The sequence below is a fragment of the Embiotoca jacksoni genome, unplaced genomic scaffold (genome assembly GCF_022577435.1).
Source record: "Embiotoca jacksoni isolate LCO1_2020_lvr unplaced genomic scaffold, fEmbJac1.0.p SCAF_6, whole genome shotgun sequence".
In the NCBI taxonomy this organism is placed as follows: domain Eukaryota; kingdom Metazoa; phylum Chordata; class Actinopteri; family Embiotocidae; genus Embiotoca; species Embiotoca jacksoni.
This window is the reverse complement of record NW_027185414.1, coordinates 22,516,127-22,530,984: the sequence shown is the minus strand read 5'-3', so window position 1 is coordinate 22,530,984 and position 14,858 is coordinate 22,516,127. Positions and strand designations below refer to the sequence as shown.

Sequence of the window (14,858 nt, the reverse complement as noted above, 5' to 3'; positions counted from 1 at the left end):
CATATTTGTAAATGTGGAATTTATGAAAGAATTTGTAATTTTGCTTGTTTAAAACACTATTAATTCAGCATTTTAACATCTTTGTATAACATTCAGAGGCTCATCAGGATAACACCAGGGTTAGTTTGTGTGGTCTTTTAAACTAAAACTGATGAGTTTGAGGTTAAAATTCGATCATCAGTAGGTCCATGTTTTTACTTTCCCTGCCTTCATAAAGTAAAAGTGACTGACTGTTAATGTATGCAGTTATTCTCCTGGAGGTGATGAAGTTCATCATCCGGAGCTGAAGATTTGGGAGTGATTCATGTTCCGTTATATGCAGAACTATGACGGATCTTTTCTATTCAGATGTTTTAAGTAATGGAAAAAGAAACCGCGGGATGTCCTTGATGCTTTAAGAGAAAAAACAAAACCACCTAAACACAATCGTTCTATTGGACTGTATCAGTGCCCCTATGAACTGCTTTTCACAGCTTAAAGCACAAATTAATAACAAAGAACAAAGCAGATGTTAATTAAAGGTTGACTGAGATTAATTATGAAATGCAAATTATAGTTGAACTTAGAATAGTAAGGTGCTTACTGTCTAAATGTCAAACTATTAATGAAGAAACCATCATTTTTCGGTGTACTGTAAGAGCTGGGGCCGTGTCACAAAGGTCCTCCAAATCTTAGCATAATTTTAATGAAAATGCCATCAGTTGCCAGTTTGTTCGGCTAAAACTAACGAAGTCCAATACAACAGTCCTGCAGGAAAACCTGCACTCAGGAAGGATGTCATTTTCAGTTTTAGCTTTGATTGGACTGCGTGTTCGTTTTAAAGATTGCGGTTTGTAGCGCTGATGAATTTACAGGTGTTTTGAATTCATCGCCGTTCATATCAGTGAAAGCCGGTTAAATAAATGAGAATATTAGGTCCCGTTTGAATTTGCTGCTTCTGGCCCTCGTCTCGTTTTTTCAGTGCGTTGTGGAACAATTGCGTCCACAAACACTACACTCAAAAAAAGACATTTAAAATGCATTACTTACGTCTTCAAGTAGTACACTCTTTATGTTTTGCCTATTTAAGATTCCCTTCGAATTAATGGGGAATACAGAATTTCCAACATTTCCTAAATAATAATCACACCTATAATCTGTCATTAACAGACTGCAGGTTCATCCACACCTCCACAAGACCGTTTGAACTAAAAAAAAAAAACAGACTGATGTAGGTCGATTGCATTGTTGCTGTATTAGAGTACATTAGTTAAATAAATACTCAGTTTAATCTCTTTTGTGACAGATTTCAAAAGATCCGGAAGGCGCTGCACTTCTCTCAAATTCAAAACATCAGGGTGAAAAAGGAGCAAGCTGGCAGAATGAAAGAGAATGAGCGCTATTAAAGTCCAAAAGATACTTCTTCCAGATCTACAAATGAATGAAAAAGTTTATTAAAGTGAGCGTATGAACAGAAATACTCCTCAAAACTCAAGAAAAATAGAGAGAACACCTTTTGACTGATGCAACTTCATTGTTGTGTCTTTATGAAAGCAGCAAAATTCAATTCCCCTTGAAAATAAAATGTAGATTAAGAAAAGGTCAAATGTTAAATAAACAACAACATTAAAACCTGGAGAAATGTTTAATATACATTTTATTTAGTATGGTTGGAATACATACAGAAAAGGCCATATTCAGCCAGTAATATCACAGCTCTAATATTTCTGCTGAATCTCATCACTGACTTAATGCTTCATGGTTTGGGAGAGAACAGAAAAATAACAGGCAACAGGTAAGCAGGCTGAAAACCCCCCCCAAAAAAACATTCCCACTTCTACAGCAGATTCATATTTAAAACCCATAATGAAGTGCATTGCCAAATCTTTAAACAAATGTGTTATCTGTTCAGGAATACAAAATACTGTTTTCTTTTTGGACTAATTTGAGTTGCAGGAATATGCTACCTCGCCGTTCATGTTTAAAACACTCTTCAACTTCTTTATTAAAATGACCGGCATCCTGCGCAGACTTTCTTTCCCAACTTAAGGTAAAAGTATAATAACGTACGTAAATGTAAAAAAGCTTTTCGTTGACTCGCAGCTTTCTGAGGAAAATAATGGCACGACTGAAATGCGTTGATGTGAGAGGGATCGTGCGTCTTCTGGTTGCGTCTCTTACCCCGCTTCAATGCAGAATAAAGGACGCTGTTATAAACAACGTTCATTGTCACAATCGTAATATTCAAACCCTTGACAAGTAATTTAAGGTGGTCCGGGATCACAAATCAAAACCCACTTGGTAATCTGTGTTTTTGAGTTATGAGCACAACCAGTAGAGGGCGCTTTGAGAAGTTCCCCTCCCACATTAAAACCCGATAAAACTTGTTTAGGAGCGGAAACCTGAATCCGCCCAGCAGGCCGTTGTGGTAACGTGCCTTATATCATTTTCCTTTCTCTCAGGATTTAATTACTGTGTAAGAAATTAAACCAAACACGCAAAGATGGACATTGATTCAAATTGCGAATTAAAACGTTAAAACTGCCAACTTCCAAATCTTAACAATGAAACTTTTTTTTTTTTTTACCAAATCTTTCAATTACATCTTCCTCAGTTCTGGAAACAGCTAAGTGGACCTTCAGTTCAGGATTTGACACTTATGGAGCCGCCAAACAACCTTCGATTATTTTGTTTTTCTACATGTTGCCGCGTACGACAGCGATGTCCATCAAAACCCCTAAAAAAATAAAACAAATGTGGCTAATTTAATACGCTCAAGCAGCAAAACTGCTACGTTTCGATTTCCCCGTTCGGGAACACAAAGAGGCAAAACGATGCAAAAAAAACAAAACAAAAAAAAGACTAAAATTATAAATAACACGCTGGAGGACACGTTTGATTCTCGCGCCGCGCGCGTCACCTTGCCGCGGATTTGTGAACGCGACGGCGTTTAATTGCACTTAAAGCGCGACACATTTCATCGGCTGCGCGGAAAGATCTCGTCACAGCAATTCGTTATCGTCGCTTCGCCCGTTACGTTCTCCCTCCGGTCACGAGAGGTCCGTGTAATTCACCGTTTGGCCCGTCTTTGGTCTTAAGCGCACCGTATTGATGTTTTCTCTTTTACAACATGTCAACGGATCTCATTTGGCAATCCAATGAAATGCGTTTCTTCTGTATTTTTTTTGTTTTGTTTTTTGTTTAAAGACATTTACTGGTTGCAAAACGGAAGAATTGTTTTTTGTTGTTGTTGTTGTTGTTGTTTTTTTAGGGGGAGGTTATGCTTTCAAGTGTGCATAGCTTCTCTTACTCTGAATGGTTTTTTTTTTTTTTTTAAAAAACAACAAAAAGCTGCTGATTCAGAGTGGATATCTGCTTTTGGACAATTTCCTCCCCAACTGTTCATTCAATGGCTTTCGGCGTCGGGTGAGTCCGTGCAAAGGGATAATAAAAGATGTGCAACTGAGTTATAAAGTGTTTTAAACAGAAATGAAGCCTGGTTCCTCCTGACGAGCAACACGTTGTTGTTTTTTTTGTCCTGAGCGAGCTCGACAATCAAGAAAAGATACGTTCATATTTCTTCCCACTCTGTAACTCTGCGGTGCTGCTTCACACTCACTGGTCCTGTACAGACGCTGCAGTCCTGGAGCTGAACATGGATACATTATTTATATTTTTTTTTTTTTGAGGGGGGAGAGGGGGCTTTTTTTTTTTTACAGTGACAACCAAAGTCTGCTGAGGTAATAAATTACACCGCTGGAAAAAAAAAAAAACCAGGCACACCGATGGGCAGTTACTCACAGGCAGAAACCTTAACATTCACTAGAGGGCTGTCAACAGCAAAGCACGACACAGTTATTTGAGATCCCGTCGCAGGAGCAGAGCGCGACTCCGCCGGCGCGCTGCGGTCTCGTGCTTCGAAGCTGTTCGTCGCCCCCCCCGATCCTTCGAATGAGGACGTTTATCTCCGTTCATCAGACTGACGTTCGCCGCAGATCCGCGACAGAAAACAACAAAAAAAAAAGAAGAGATCTCTTTTTGGATGCGGAGATTCATTTTCAGTTCGGCGGACGAGACCTCCTCGACCGTCACGGCGCACAAGTGCTGATAAATAAAGAATTACTCGCGTAACATCTCGTCCTTTTTTTGTTGTTGTTGTTGTTGTTTTTTTTGTCCTCGTATGTTACAGTGCATGTGGACGTACTTGATCCTGGAGCCTGCGATAAGTGTTCGAGCTGTCGTTGGGAAGACGCGTCTCCCCGGTCCGTCGTTGGCTTGCCGGCGGGAGGACGTCAGACGCGTCCCTGAGCCTGCTGAGCTCGTCTCTCCTCCAGGCAGCAACAGACCCACATGGACACCACCTCCGCATTCCCATCGTCATACTGTATGATGAAGGAGTGCTCCTGCGAAACAAAGAGACGAGAGTTCAGTGGCTTATTTGGTTAATAAATAAAGAGATTGAATGGAAAGACATTAAATGGGTTTTCATAATAATTTCAAATTTCTTTTTCAGACTGAAACTCCCCGTTTAAATGCATCTCTGAACACATTTTCAACTGCAGTTTTGTAAGTCTTACGATTTAATCGCCATTTGTACCTTCCAGTTACCATTTGATAACACATTTTATATCTGAATAAAAACGATAAATACCTTTTGCTACCCATGTTACTCCATGTATGACCTTCAGAATAACTGTCACATCTTAAAATGAACTGAAGTGGCTATAAAAACACAAGTAATGAGCTTTCTCGTAAAAACAGAAAAAAATGACGCCGTCTAATAAAAATGTTTATCCCCATTTTACAATATTAATTTTTATCATCAAACAGATTGAAGCCACAAACATTATTGCGCCTTAATGTGGAGTGTATAGCTTAATTGTATTTGAACAATTATTCTAAATCACAATTTATCAATAATGATAAAATACAAAAACTCAAGAGGAACATCGTTAAACCCTCTTAAATAATAACGTCCGACAGATTTGGTTTAAACACATAATGTGTAAGTAATGGGATATCAGGGCATTTTGAAGAAATATATTTGCAGTTTAATGATCTGCATGAGTCATAGCAGGTTGCGAAAAGAGCTTTGTGATAAAAAAAAAATAAAAAATAAAAATAAATTATGCTTCTGAACATGAAACTGTTTCCTCTGACAGTTTCGACCGTAATCACGATTGCTTTTCATGTCAATAAATGAGCTGTAGAAAACCCACAAACATCAGAGCTGTCTGGTGAGCTCATTACTCCGTTAAATGCTGGCAGCGTTCACTTGTTACGGCTGCAGGACTGAAACGGAGATGTCACATGTGATATCTCACTAACAACAGTCCACCAGTCACCGGCCTCATCTGGCCGACTGTCTGGACCTGAGCCGGGAAGGGTGGAGGGAGAGGGAGGGGGTGGGGGAGGGGGGTGGTGGTGTCGCAGAGGTCACAGAGGGGTCAGAGGTCAGGAGGTTGTAAATGAGACAAATCAACTCAGGACAACCATGAATTTTATTTGAGGTGCCGAGATGTCCAATTAGGTAAACAGCGCTCCGGCCGGCCAGTTTCAAATGAACTTGTCAACACTGATTTCAGCAATATCTGTCCCTAACAACAAGGGACTGTCACTCTCGTGCACTTGTTTCCAGGAGTTCATTTCGAAGTAGGACGATCAATCGCAGCAAAAAGAGAGACTTGCGCTGGGCTATTTTGTCGCAATTAGAACTTCAGCGTGTATCTGATTATTCGGCCAGCGTTAGCTTCGAGCGGATGTATTGATTGGCGTGCACGTCAGCAAATAAGTAAAGTCAGTAATGCAAGTCAGAAGTGTCGAAGATTTGTCTCGAGTCGTTTAAAAACACTCGCGGTTGACTGGTGTAATTGCAGCCATGCAGTCAGTTAGTCCACCAGAGTCTCGATATCTCTCCAGCTGTTGGTGGATTTCTAACTTCAGTGTCACTGACGTCAGTGTGAACAATAAACTGTAAAATATCAGCATCCTTTACATATCTTTGTCGCACACGTCAAAATGTTTGATAAGCACAGTGAAGGGATTATTATAAAAGAGGTGTTTATATATAACGTATATAGAAGGAATATATACTAATATTCACTGTGGGTCGGGCTCAAGTGAACGTTTGTGGTGTTTTGTGAAATGTGTCGGCACATTGAGTGTACGAAGAAAAGACGGAAAGAGTCTAATATGGATTTAGCACGATTATGAAGTAAATGAAGACATTTTTCTTATCAGAAGTGAATGAAAATGACATCAGCTTTAAGCGCATGTCAGTGAGCAACACGTGTCTTCCTTTGGCATCTTGGAGAGAGACACACACACACACACACACACACACACCCCAGTAGTGATGAACACATGTTAAGTGTTACGTGAAGTTACGAGATGTGATAATGACTAATGCACGAGTTTGACTCAAATTGAATCAGAAAGTGAGTCCAAGGTGAGCAGCGTTGTTGTCAGCTCTTTCTTCTGGGGCCGTTAAATACCCCCCAGCAACAACCAAACTGGTGCAGACAATGTAAGATTAGTAACTAAGTAGGACAGACTGGGAATGATGGTCCACTTTTTTCCTCCTGAGGTCCTTCGTCTCCATTTGTGGTTACACAGAAAATATGCTAAAAAAAAAAAAAAAAATTAGGATTATGTTCATGAATATGTTATTAAGTAAGTATGTTTCTGTAGTATCATGATTACTATATACAATCGACTGAAATGAATTGGTTTGCTGATTATCTGTTATTCTCTCTTTGCTCAACACTGTTACTTTTAACTGAACATTGAATAGTTTTATATTATAAAAGAAAGTGGGAACACTTTGCACTGTGCTCTAATCCTGCACAAACTACAGAGATTGTTAAGGACTGGGGGGGAGCCCCATCAATCCTGTTGTCCTTCTAATGGGCAGCTGGGGTTAACACAGTCTGAGGTTAATTACTCTCATATCTGTGTGAGCGTGTGTGAGCGTGTGTGTGTGTGTGTGTGTGTGTGTGCGTGCGTCAGTATGAAACGGGTGGAGTGGACGCTCCTGGGTGCCCCTATGTGCTGAATACCCATCTCATCAATCATTCTTCCTTGCCTCAGTAGAGAGGGAGGGATACAGAAATAAAGAGGGAAGTCCTGAGTGATGTTTTTAAAATCAAGCTCTTCAACCTCTGCTCCAGAAATGAACCCCGACAGGCCAGAGACATCTACTGGAACTCGACCTGGATGAAGGTGCTCGTCATAACGCACTCGCACAGCGTGCGTGCGCACACACGCTGAGACACGGTGGACGCATTAATAGCCACGCTAAGGGGCTCTCTATCTTACAGCCGCCGCAAAGCGGTGCCGAGCACAACACAAGGGTCTGGTTTCAGACGGACGCAGCTGGCACGTTCCCGTGCAGCACCCATCGTTGGTGCGTTGCTAACTTGAGGCAGCAGGCAAGCAAAAGGCCAACCGCAGCCTGGTCAGTGAGGTGGGATTTTACTTCTATTTTAAGGGGGCATTGTTTAGGTTGTTCAAAAGTTTGAAGCCAACAAAGACGAGAATTTAAAAGACACCTACGACACAGAGAAAAGTGAAAGCATCTTTGACTCCGTGACAGCTGGACAAACAGCATCTTTCAGTCAAGTGATGTGATCAGGAGCTTAGAACGCTATTGAGTGTGAAGATCTCAGTCATCCAGGTCATCCAGGTCATGGCCAATCTAAGTGATATCCAAAGGAGACTTGAGAACGTTTCGTCTCATCCAAAAGGCAGAAAGGTGAAACTGAAGAAGGCGGTGAAACATCTTCAAGAAACTGAAAGCAGGTCCAGATGCCTTTTGATATCACTTAGATTGACCTGGACGACTGAGATCTTCACAGATATCCATCGTCTATTTTTTTCTAGCTGGTTTATCTTCTCTTAAATCCACCTGCCTCAAGAGTGTTGCCGTGATACATTCATGTTCACACACACACCGGTATATTATGATCACATCCCGTTTCTCTCTCACACATAATCATCGAATAATTAAATTACCTGCAACCTAAATTAAGTCTGAAACCTGTGAGGCAAGAGTTTTGAATACAAAGTGAATAACTACTCTTTAGTTAGGTCATTGAAGGTGTTTGGCTTTCTGCTGTAGCGGTGCGTGGACAGAGGTGAGATGGGGGACGGACTCATTTAAAAGTTACATTAATCACAGTCTGGCCATATCAAACTGGGATAATCACCTGCAACTGCTCTGCTCAAATAGAAATGGCCTAAACCCAGGGGAAATTCTACCTAACTCTTTAATTGTTTGAAGCCTTTGAAGGGTCTGTTTAATCTAAGATTAATTTATGCGATTTTAAATAACTCTATGTATGATTAATACGCTCAGAAGAAATTAAAAGGAGTTTGAGGCAATTATAACAAGAGACTGGTCATCACCTCATTAGAATAGTGTTGGAGGAAACATGGTGTGTGTGTGTGTGTGTGTGTGTGTGTGTGTGTGTGTGTGTGTGGTGAGACAGAGAAAAGGGTGAAGAGGTAGATGGAATAACTAGGTCTTTACAGATTTGCATGCTAATCACTGGCTCCCTCTGGAAACTGGCTGGCATTGGTTGGTTGGTGTGTGTGTGTGTGTGCGCGCGTGCGTGCGTGTGTGTGTGTGTGTGTGTGTGTGTGTGTGTGCGTGTGTGTGCGTGCGCGTATATTCTGGTCAGTCTCGGCGCACAAGGAAACTGTAGAGTTACGATGGCATTTCCCCTCATAACTTAAAGCCGTAGCGAAGAACATTTAAATTAATATCTATTACAATCAAGCCTTCACCAAATGGGCTCACACAATGCTGATTAAACTCATCACTGCCAGATAAATATCTGTTTCACAATATACAGAGTTTTCACATCTGTTGTCTGGTGTCACATCTCTGAGCCGTCTGGATGAATGCAGACTGAGCAGGCGCTCCAGAGACTTCTGCCGGCCGAGCCGTCCAACTTCCACTTCAGCCGTTTGCTAATTTTAATGGGGGTAAAATATTTCAATGGTGCTTCTCTTCTGGACGTTTGGATCAAATGAATCCAAATCTGACAGCAAAAAAAAAAAAAAAAGTCATTTCACAGGGCTTGTGATGCTTTTTACTTCATACATTCACCATTTATCCACAATTCATCCATCGTTTTACAGCCACATCAGCAGCGATGGCGTCGGCTTCGTTGGAGTTTATGACGCAAGGACGTGCCAACAGTGGTTTTGTAATTACTACCACTGGCAGAAGGACTAGACTCTGGTTCTGCACACATTGAGTGCTACTTTCAAAACCATCTGCTGTTCTGCAGAGATCCACCGAACAACGAGCCACAACACTAAATGTTAGCAACCGAAATGGAAAAAAGCACAAAAAAAAGACAAGAAACAAGAGAGCAATGAGGAGTAAGAGCGTTATTATTCTTATGGTTTGGTTTACTTCCCAAACAAGTATACAAAAGGGCGGCGGCCAAGATTCACTCTTAAAGCTAGGTAGCTTTTAGCTTTGGTTGTTTGCACCATGAAACACAACTGGCAGGTAAAACTGAAGAAAGACAAAACAAGTGGCCGTCCAGACGAACCGAGGTAGCTTGTAGTGAGCAGGTTGATGGTAATATGTGGGACTGTAAACTGGGAAAAACTGGAGGAAGTAGGAAAAAGTAACTTAGGAGCTCCTTAAAAACATCGTTGGTGTCAATGAACTGTATAGAAAACCATTTCCCTTCTGTCTAATTATCATTTTACCGATAAAGGTACCACTTAACTACATGTGAAAAGCTTGTTTAAACTACACTTTTTATAATTCTCTACTTTCTTTTTCTACCATTCAAAATGACGTTACTGAGGATCTGCCGCAGCACCACGCTGTGGTCCCAGTATGTGTAAATGGGGTTTACGTCAACGGAGACCCATGGGTGAAAAGTGAAAACATTTGGCAGGGAAGGTGCTGACAGGAAAGTTTAGGGAGGAGGAGACACCAGTGATTTGGCGCAAGTCTGAAAAGAGGTGCAACGATACGTAAGCATGCATGTGAAAATCCTTTTCACACATGTGGCAATGTAAACACGAAGACGCCTATTCCTCAGACGATTAAACTGCTTCCAAAGTTTGAGGACACATGATAACTACGACTCATGCCCCACATAGCCCACTTAAAGTATTTCCCCCACAAAAAAAACAAAAAAAAAGACAGGTATAGATGAGATGTGTAATTTAATACGCATCTATAAACAACAGTCAATGTGACACATTAACTGACCCGAATTTTTGAAAATGAAAAATGTATTATTGAGTTGTTATATCAACTACTTCATTGGTCTCAAATTTGTTGCTCTGAGCGTCTGACACATCCTGTGTATCACTAAGTTATTCTGTGACTAAGGGACATTAAGATTTCTTCAGTGGCTTGCTTAACATTTTTATGAGAAGGACCCCCTAACCATCATCAATGAGCCCCCCCCAGTGTGTGTGTGTGTGTGTGTGTGTGTGTGTGTGTGTGTGTGTGTGCGCGTGTGTGTACGTGTGAGTGTGTCTAAACTAGATTTGGGGACAAGAGGGGGTTCCTTTGTGAAAAACTGAGGGGCTCATCTGGTGTCTCTGGTGTTGAAAGGGGGCTATGAAATTTGTGAGTGTGTGTGCACGTCTATGAATAGAAAAGCAGAATAGGAAAGCTGCATTGACAAGGGTGCTAAAAGGCTGTGTGAAGGCTGCTGGCTGGGGAACGAGGGACGATGAGGGAGTGGGAGAGGGGGGTTGGAGAAGAGAAATGAAATGTCCATCAAATCACAATCAAACAATACAAGGTTGTGGGTATCGTTATTTTTCTTTATCTTCACATATGCACACAAATACATCATCTACTCTTGCACCATTTGTATTTTCAACGTATGAACAAGGGGTCTAAAACATCGTATCTTCTGTCTTTCTCACCATAAAGCTTAATAAATAAGCCAAAAGGTGATGCACAGACACCAAGCCTTGTATAAAACGAGAAGGGGGGGGGGGAGGAGAAAGACAGCCTGCTTAAAACCAAAAGCAAGAAACCTCAGACAGGACGGGTCATTACCAAATACCTGTAGCTAACGTCCTGGGAGCGGGCCAGTGGAAAGTCTCCTCAACTGACCAACGTCATTAGCTTATGATGACAGGATAGGGTGTCCACAATGAAAGATGCATTAGTATAAGGAGAGAAAAACACACTCGCTTTCCTCTGATGGCTCATCATGTGATTCTTTACATAAGGAGAAAGATCCCTCACTGATACAAAGTGAGACGTAGAAGCGAGACCGCTCACATAATTCCTCTTGATTAAGTAGAGTGACAAAACGACTGGGTTTAAACTGGGTAAAGATAAATTCAACACTCCCATCGGTACCGCATTCCTTTTTTTTTTTTTCCCGTGTGTTAGATATCTACAAGCCACTGATTTACTTCTTATTGTACATCACTATAAATTCACAGGGAGAAAAACTAAATATCACCAGAAATCCATCCAAAGTCCATCAAAATGCCTCATTTATTTGTAAAAGAAGTAGTAAAGATTAAGCATGTGTCAATTAAAATAATTAAACTATGGGATGTTTTGGGAGAATACGGTCTGTGAGGGACTTTGGTTTGTTTCACTTCAAGGTACGCTGTGTGAGCTTTGGATCACAGAGCTGTAGAACAACGTAAATATTCCTGCATATAAGTTTTTTAACCACACGCGTGTGTGTGTGTGTGTGTGTGTGTGTGTGTGTGTGTGTGTGTGTGTGTGTTGGTGAGTGAATGCTGATCGCCATGGTAACGTTTGTGTTTTTTTTCATCTTTAGTGGTAAACTTTCTGATACATTAGGTGATTTGCTACTTTTGCTACGTTTCAGGTTTGACTGGAGATCTTTTAATTATCTCGTCGCCTCCTTCTTTTACTGTGTTTTTAGGTTGCTATTTATGTCGTCTGGCCTGAGGCTTTTTTGCACAAAAGACAAACAGAATTGTAATTTTAATTTATATGTTCAAACATTCAATGCCAAAAAGTGGCTCTTCTTCTTCTTCGTAATCGTATTATTAAACTGTGATTATACTTATGCTTCAATAGTGGAATGAATGAACAGAAAAACACAGATAAATTGTAATTATGTGAATGTTGGTTAATGGCCACCTAAAGTGACATGACTGAGACAGCCCTGGTGTTTAGAGCAAAAAGTATAAAGTACAAAACTGATTAACAATTTCATTCATTATTACTTAATAAGGGTTTTTGAGTGCCTCAGAGGTTTTCTAAAGTCAACCCTTGTGTGACAAAACATGTTCAGACCCTCCTGCCACCACCAGACATGATGTTGGGTGGATGTTTCAGTGCAGCAGGTTTGTGACACTGCTTGGGAATGAGGGAGATATATACAATATAACAGCATTTATACATTTATCAGAAAGTTATGCCATACATTTTGCCACCAAGTGGACATGCTTGAGCTCTTGCATTGATGTTTAAAAGCTACACCTCATAATTAAGTGAGGACATTTCATGCTACTTCTGTTATCTTGAATATTTCTGTTCTGTTAACCTTTTTTTCTTGGTAGTGTCCTTGCTCTCTCTTCCTTTATTCATACTGGGAAAACCTAAACACAATAAAAAGCTTTTTCTTTCACCGTGGAAAGCCCACAGTAGGTAAAATCATAAAGTGAATACGATAAAATTTTCATAGCACGAGCAAAGCATCAAGTCCAAGTAGTTGTAACAAACGGCATCATGATTCGGGGACAGAACCCATCATGAGCAGGCGTGCAATCAAACAGCAGCCCTTTAAGAAAGGTGTAATAGGATAAAATGCCAGAGACAATAATGAACGTCAATAAAAGCTACACCAGTGATTAGAGAAACCACATGCTGAAACCTGATGAGCAAACTACGAGGCGAGTTTGTAAAACAACATTATTTGCTCAGTGTCTACCCTATTGTGTGATTTCCCACATTACCTTCCACAGATAAAAAGTGAAGGCAAATGGTGGCATTTTCTGTGTAGCACAGAGAGAGAGAGGAGAAAGGGGGAGCACTGGCTCGGTGCATTAACATACAGATAGAATAGGTAAAGAGTTTTAATGTACTCAGGAGGCTGGGGGAATGGAGAGGCAGAGTGAGAGCTGGGGAGGAAACAGGGAATGAGGAAGAGGAGAGAGAAAGACAATCAGCGGGCTGGTGCCACAAAGGCAGGCATCCATGACCTTATATCTCAGTTCATCATGGGCAGGGAGAGAAATCAAAGGCCTACAGGAGGACAAAATATAGGTAAAGGAAAGACAGGCGGGATTGGAGGGAAGGAGGGAGTCAAAAATAGAAAGAGAGAACTGTGAAATTTTGAAAAAGAGCACAGGGATTACAATGAATATGAAAGAAGTGGGGCAGTGGAGGAAAATGGAGGAGAGCGAGAAAAAGGAAACATGGACAAGTGCAGAGTTGAAAATACCATAATGTGAGTGACAATGACCCGAAGCATCTGAAAACCAGAAGGAAGAAAAAGCACTGCACGACTGAAAAAGGAAGCTACGTATGATGATGAAAGGAAGGCAGAGTCGTGTTTACTGATTCTTCCCAACGAATAAGAACTAACAGAAACCCAGAATCAGACATTTGAACCTTGTGGCTGGAGAAAATAATCCCCTTCAAATTGTTCATCCTTGATGTACGTCCCAACTGAACCCTCTCTCAGCTGCCACATGAAGCTTTAACATACTTTGTTTTTGATTGTTTTCATTTAAATACCAAAAAAAAAAAGACAATAAACAAATAAGAAAATAATCTGTGACTGATGTTTAGTGAAACCTTTGTCTTTGCATTATCTTGTGAAGGAATAAAGCTTTAACTGGCAAATAAGGAAACCATCAAAACAAACTGTGGAAAAGCTATTAGAACAAATGGAGGGTCTCTGGTACGTGTGAATTTGCGATTTCAGGTCAGGAGCGCGACCAGGTGGGTTTTCTTTGACATCTAAGGGGGTTGTGCACCGAGAATTTGTCCCAATTTGTCATAATGTTATAACAAAACAAGTCCAGAAAATGTATGAACAAATATAGAGACAGACTCAAGACAGGTGAGAGGTGCCACTCAATAAAAACAATGGAAGTTGTGTTAAAACAAAGATAAACAATTTGACCAGCACACTGCAAACACAAACTGAACTTCCATTTAATCTGGAGGCATGAAATCCCTGCCCAGCCAACATTTCCCTTTACTCCTCCTTTCTGGTGTGAGACTGAGAACATGCAAACTGTTAGCAGCTCTGCATTTACACCCTCCACCCCTCCTCTCTCTGAGGACCTAACTGTCGCTGTCCTTGGTCCGAACACAGAAACCCGAGTGTGTTGCAACTCTTAAAAGGCAGTTTGTGCAAACTGCTGGTCTCGTGTGCAAATGCTCGAGCTGAGAAGATCATCAGGTCCACACTGAAAGGGAGGTAATACGGCTTAGATTGTGTAGAACTGAAAATTAGTGAAATCTCTTCCCTCGTTTATGAAACTAAAGTCGTACCACATTAAATGTTAATTAAGTTGCTGCTCTTGTTTGCTCACTGAAAAAACTAAATCACAGCTCAACCAGTAGGTCTCAACCAGTGAGAATCAACGTGAACTATCGTTGACACATTTTACACACGGTAGGAAAGATATTAGTGCAGGTAAAGATGGTACCACACACACACATTCCTGTGCTTTTGACCATGTTTTGCTTTTGTTAAAACGGGTTTATTTTTAGTGGCACCTTTTAACAATGGTGTATTTTAGACAGTCCACAATTTGACTTCAGACCTTCAGACTGTCTTAACCCTGACGATATTTAAAGACACCTTATTTACCTCAAACCTCAAAGAAATGTGGCTCCTGTGTTTCATCTACTATTGCTAAGGGTAAAAAAAAACAAA

The 14,858-nt window shown here is 40.8% G+C and overlaps 1 protein-coding gene across 1 annotated transcript in view; it reads right to left on the bottom strand.

Annotated features, from left to right (window-relative positions):
- Positions 1 to 1,411: 1,411 nt before the first annotated feature.
- map2k5 (mitogen-activated protein kinase kinase 5) overlaps positions 1,412 to 14,858 on the bottom strand; it is a 54,778-nt gene continuing 41,331 nt past the window's right edge. The window contains exon 22 of the mRNA XM_069173913.1: positions 1,412 to 4,382. Coding sequence (XP_069030014.1) covers positions 4,272 to 4,382 — 111 coding nt within the window. The 3' untranslated portion in view covers positions 1,412 to 4,271. The remainder of the gene's footprint in view (positions 4,383 to 14,858) is intronic.